Source organism: Hyla sarda, chromosome 7, assembly GCF_029499605.1.
Source record: "Hyla sarda isolate aHylSar1 chromosome 7, aHylSar1.hap1, whole genome shotgun sequence".
NCBI classification, from domain to species: Eukaryota; Metazoa; Chordata; class Amphibia; order Anura; family Hylidae; genus Hyla; species Hyla sarda.
In genome coordinates this window covers 12,996,077-13,002,076 of record NC_079195.1, presented here as the reverse complement: position 1 = coordinate 13,002,076, position 6,000 = coordinate 12,996,077, and the positions used below count along the sequence as shown (strand labels likewise).

Sequence of the window (6,000 nt, the reverse complement as noted above, 5' to 3'; positions counted from 1 at the left end):
ACCACCCCCTATATACCCTGTGCTCTGCCCACCCCCTATATAACCTGTGCTCTGCTCACCCCCTGTATACCCTGAGCTCTGCCCACCCCCTGTATACCCTGTGCTCTGCCCACCCCCTATATACCCTGTGCTCTGCCCACCCCCTGTATACCCTGTGCTCTGCCCACCCCCTGTATACCCTGAGCTCTGCCCACCCCCTATACACCCTGAGCTCTGCCCCCCACCCCCTGTATACCCTGAGCTCTGCCCACCCCCTATACACCCTGAGCTCTGCCCACCCCCATATACCCTGAGCTCTGCCCCCCACCCCCTATACACCCTGAGCTCTGCCCCCCACCCCCTGTATACCCTGAGCTCTGCCCACCCCCTATATACCCTGAGCTCTGCCCACCCCCTATATACCCTGAGCTCTGCCCACCCCCTATATACCCTGTGCTCTGCCCACCCCCTATATACCCTGAGCTCTGCCCACCCCCTATACACCCTGAGCTCTGCCCACCCCCATATACCCTGAGCTCTGCCCACCCCCTATACACCCTGAGCTCTGCCCCCCACCCCCTATACACCCTGAGCTCTGCCCCCCACCCCCTGTATACCCTGAGCTCTGCCCACCCCCTATATACCCTGAGCTCTGCCCACCCCCTATATACCCTGAGCTCTGCACACCCCCTATATACCCTGTGCTCTGCCCACCCCCTATATACCCTAAGCTCTGCCCACCCCCTGTATACCCTGAGCTCTGCCCACCCCCTATACACCCTGAGCTCTGCCCACCCCCATATACCCTGAGCTCTGCCCCCCACCCCCTATACACCCTGAGCTCTGCCCCCCACCCCCTGTATACCCTGAGCTCTGCCCACCCCCTATATATACCCTGAGCTCTGCCCACCCCTATATACCCTGAGCTCTGCCCACCCCCTATATACCTTGTGCTCTGCCCACCCCCTATATACCCTGAGCTCTGCCCACCCCCTATACACCCTGAGCTCTGCCCACCCCCATATACCCTGAGCTCTGCCCACCCCCTATACACCCTGAGCTCTGCCCACCCCCTATACACCCTGAGCTCTGCCCCCCACCCCCTGTATACCCTGAGCTCTGCCCACCCCCTATATACCCTGAGCTCTGCCCACCCCCTATATACCCTGAGCTCTGCACACCCCCTATATACCCTGTGCTCTGCCCACCCCCTATATACCCTGAGCTCTGCCCACCCCCTGTATACCCTGAGCTCTGCCCACCCCCTATACACCCTGAGCTCTGCCCACCCCCATATACCCTGAGCTCTGCCCCCCCACCCCCTATACACCCTGAGCTCTGCCCCCCACCCCCTGTATACCCTGAGCTCTGCCCACCCCCTATACACCCTGAGCTCTGCCCACCCCCTATACACCCTGAGCTCTGCCCCCCACCCCCTGTATACCCTGAGCTCTGCCCACCCCCTATACACCCTGAGCTCTGCCCACCCCCATATACCCTGAGCTCTGCCCCCCACCCCCTATACACCCTGAGCTCTGCCCCCCACCCCCTGTATACCCTGAGCTCTGCCCACCCCCTATATACCCTGAGCTCTGCCCACCCCCTATATACCCTGAGCTCTGCCCACCCCCTATATACCCTGAGCTCTGCCCACCCCCTATATACCCTGAGCTCTGCACACCCCCTATATACCCTGTGCTCTGCCCACCCCCTATATACCCTAAGCTCTGCCCACCCCCTGTATACCCTGAGCTCTGCCCACCCCCTATACACCCTGAGCTCTGCCCCCCACCCCCTGTATACCCTGAGCTCTGCCCACCCCCTATACACCCTGAGCTCTGCCCACCCCCATATACCCTGAGCTCTGCCCCCCACCCCCTATACACCCTGAGCTCTGCCCCCCACCCCCTGTATACCCTGAGCTCTGCCCACCCCCTATATACCCTGAGCTCTGCCCACCCCCTATATACCCTGAGCTCTGCCCACCCCCTATATACCCTGAGCTCTGCCCACCCCCTATATACCCTGAGCTCTGCCCACCCCCTATACACCCTGAGCTCTGCCCACCCCCATATACCCTGAGCTCTGCCCCCCACCCCCTGTATACCCTGAGCTCTGCCCACCCCCTATATACCCTGAGCTCTGCCCACCCCCTATATACCCTGAGCTCTGCACACCCCCTATATACCCTGTGCTCTGCCCACCCCCTATATACCCTGAGCTCTGCCCACCCCCTGTATACCCTGAGCTCTGCCCACCCCCTATACACCCTGAGCTCTGCCCCCCACCCCCTATACACCCTGAGCTCTGCCCCCCACCCCCTATACACCCTGAGCTCTGCCCCCCACCCCCTGTATACCCTGAGCTCTGCCCACCCCCTATATACCCTGAGCTCTGCCCACCCCCTATATACCCTGAGCTCTGCCCACCCCCTATATACCCTGTGCTCTGCCCACCCCCTATATACCCTGAGCTCTGCCCACCCCCTATATATCCTGTGCTCTGCCCACCCCCTATATACCCTGAGCTCTGCCCACCCCCTATACACCCTGAGCTCTGCCCACCCCCATATACCCTGAGCTCTGCCCACCCCCTATACACCCTGAGCTCTGCCCCCCACCCCCTATACACCCTGAGCTCTGCCCCCCACCCCCTATACACCCTGAGCTCTGCCCCCCACCCCCTGTATACCCTGAGCTCTGCCCCCCCCTATATACCCTGAGCTCTGCCCACCCCCTATATACCCTGAGCTCTGCACACCCCCTATATACCCTGTGCTCTGCCCACCCCCTATATACCCTGAGCTCTGCCCACCCCCTGTATACCCTGAGCTCTGCCCACCCCCAAACACCCTGAGCTCTGCCCACCCCCATATACCCTGAGCTCTGCCCCCCACCCCCTATACACCCTGAGCTCTGCCCCCCACCCCCTATACACCCTGAGCTCTGCCCCCCACCCCCTATACACCCTGAGCTCTGCCCACCCCCTATACACCCTGAGCTCTGCCCACCCCCATATACCCTGAGCTCTGCCCACCCCCTATATACCCTGTGCTCTGCCCACCCCCTATACACCCTGAGCTCTGCCCACCCCCTGTACACCCTGAGCTCTGCCCCCCACCCCCTGTATACCCTGAGCTCTGCCCACCCCTATATACCCTGAGCTCTGCCCACCCCCTATATACCCTGAGCTCTGCCCACCCCCTATATACCCTGAGCTCTGCCCACCCCCTATATACCCTGAGCTCTGCCCCCCACCCCCTGTATACCCTGAGCTCTGCCCACCCCCTGTATACCCTGAGCTCTGCCCACCCCCTATATACCCTGTGCTCTGCCCACCCCCTATATACCCTGTGCTCTGCCCCCCACCCCCTATATACCCTGAGCTCTGCCCACCCCTTATATACCCTGTGCTCTGCCCACCCCCTATATACCCTGAGCTCTGCCCACCCCCCTCCATCCCATGCTGACAGAGCTTTCTCTTACCTTGTTTGCGGGACGTTGATTTTCGGCAGAGAGCATTGAACTGTCCGGGATGGACTCGCTCTGCGTCCCGGTGATGTCCTGAATAACCTGAAAACACAGACCCCATTATTTCTCCCATCAGTCTCTCGGTGCTGCTCACAGTGAATCGTTTTCTATAGGAACAGTCTGCAGATTGTCGCAATGTATCGGTGGATTTACGTGGTCCGGCCGCTCAGTACTGAACAAATAATAGAACATTCATGTGAACGCGTCGTCTGATCCGAGTCCCTGAATCTGCCCAATACCATAAGAAAGTCTAATAGATTTACCACCGCAGGGGGCGTGGCCAGAAGTCAATGGCGTAGGCAGCCGGACCGCTGAGCTCCACTCTTCAGCTGTTTAAGGCTGCGTTCACACGGCCGTCTGTCCCCGTTTTTTTAATCCCCTTTTCAGCTCCGTTTTTGCAGATTGTAAACGGCTTAAAAATGGTTTTAAAAAAATCCCATTCATGTCAATAGGATTTTTTTTACAATCCATTTACATCCGTTTGCACCCGTTTGCACTCATTTCATTTCATGCAGTATTTTTTCTTGCGTGAAAACAACGGAAGGAAACACGGACATCATAATTTTAACATTGAAGTCTATGGCAAACGGATGAACCTTTAATGTCATCCGTTTGCACCGGATTTAAAATATCCGTAATTACATCTGAGCTCAGAAGAGGTGACATCAGCAGATTCCTGCAGTGTTGTGGGACTACTACTACTCTCATCATGGAAACAAGTCTGTTCCATGGTGGGAGTAGTAATTCCCCAGCTGCGGGAGTCTACCGATGGCTGGGGGGGACATCATTAGTGTTTGTACTACTATCCCCATCATGGATCAGACTTTGTTCCATGATGGGGGTGGTAGTACAGGGGCTGAGGGATTGATTGATTGAGGAGCATGCGGCATGGTCTGCAACCCTGCGATCACCGAAGTATTTTACTTTCATTTCTAAATTCCCTGCAGGGAGCTCTGAATGGCCGGTACTGAGGAGCCCATCAGGGCTCCCTGCGGGGTTTTTAAAATGGACAATGTATATTAAAAGCGCTGGGGGGCAAGATATATAGCGCTATATATCTAGCCCCCCAGCGCATTTATAAAGATATAACCCCCGCCAGCGCAAAAATATATACCCACAGTATATATATATGTAACCCCCCCCCCGCCAGCGCATTTATAATTATATACCCCCCGCCAGCGCAATTATCAATATATACCCCCCGCCAGCGCATTTATGTGACCCCCCGCTGGCGCATATGTCATTAATACAGCGCGATGTATGAATAGTATTTTACTGGCAGAGCATCACACCAGCCGCTGCAAGCGATGCTGCTGATAGAATACTATTCATACATCGCGCTGCAGGGACATATTATATAGAAGTGCTGTGGGGGCAGATAATACTATATATGTGGCCCCCACAGCACTTCTATACAATACTATTCATACATCATGCTGTAGTAATGACATATGCGCCAGCGGGGGGTCACATAAATGCGCTGGCGGGGGTCACATAAATGCGCCAGCGGGGGGTATATATTGATAAATGCGCTGGCGGGGGGGTCACACATATATATATATATATATACTGCGGGGGAATATAGTTTTGCGCTGGCTGGGGTTATATCTTTATAAATGCGCTGCCCCCCACAGCGCTTTCATATACATTGTCCATTTTAAAAATCCCCGCAGGGAGCCCTGATTGGCTCCTCAGTACCGGCCATTCAGAGCTCCCCGCGGGGAATTTAGAAATGAAAGTAAAATACATCGGTGATCGCAGGGTTGCAGACCATGCCACCTGCTCCCCTGCTTAATAACTTCTGATCGGATTGGGTGTCAGAAGTGAGACCCAGTGCGATCAATCCCTCAGCCCCTGTACTACAACCCCCATCATGGAACAGAGTCTGTTTTATAATGGGGGTAGTAGTACAAGCACTAATGTAGCCTCCCCAGCCACCGGCAGACTCCCACAGCCAGGAACTACTACTCCCACCATGGAAACAAGTCTGTTCCATGATGGGAGTAGTAGTAGTCCTGGCTGCAGGAGTCTGTAGGTGGCTGATTTTTTCATTTAAAAAAAAAAAAAAAAAAAAAAAAAGATTAAAAATGGTTATAAATGCTTCAAAACTGATACCTGTTGGATCAGCCGTTTTTTTAAATCAGTTTTTTTTTATTTAAACGGAACGGGGGCAAACGGCCGTGTAAACGCACCCTAAATTGCGTTTTTTGCCCTTTGCCCTGCCTAACCTGCTGAAACCGACTATCGTATTCCCATCATGCTCTGGAAAGCTCTGGGCGGCTTCTGAGCCCACCGGGAGCGGATCTGACAAGCCGGACCGCCGCTAGAAGCAGAGGACTGACGCTGCTGCTGCCCGCCGCCATTACAGTGAGGCCCGGAGGCTGCGGCTCCCACACCGGGGGACTCCCTGTGGAGGTTTCCTGACTCCTTACCTGCCTTCTGAGCCCCTGCTGATCACGGAGGACTAACTCCCGGATCTCCTCACGCCGCC

At 56.0% G+C, this 6,000-nt stretch overlaps 1 protein-coding gene across 4 annotated transcripts in view; it reads right to left on the bottom strand.

Annotated features, from left to right (window-relative positions):
- The window catches only part of AFAP1L2 (actin filament associated protein 1 like 2), a 158,673-nt gene that overhangs the window by 27,895 nt on the left and 124,778 nt on the right, over nucleotides 1-6,000 (bottom strand). For all 4 annotated transcript variants that reach the window (XM_056529612.1, XM_056529613.1, XM_056529615.1 and 1 more), the window contains exon 8: nucleotides 3,465-3,551. In XM_056529612.1, the coding sequence (XP_056385587.1) occupies nucleotides 3,465-3,551 (87 nt within the window). The remainder of the gene's footprint in view (nucleotides 1-3,464; nucleotides 3,552-6,000) is intronic.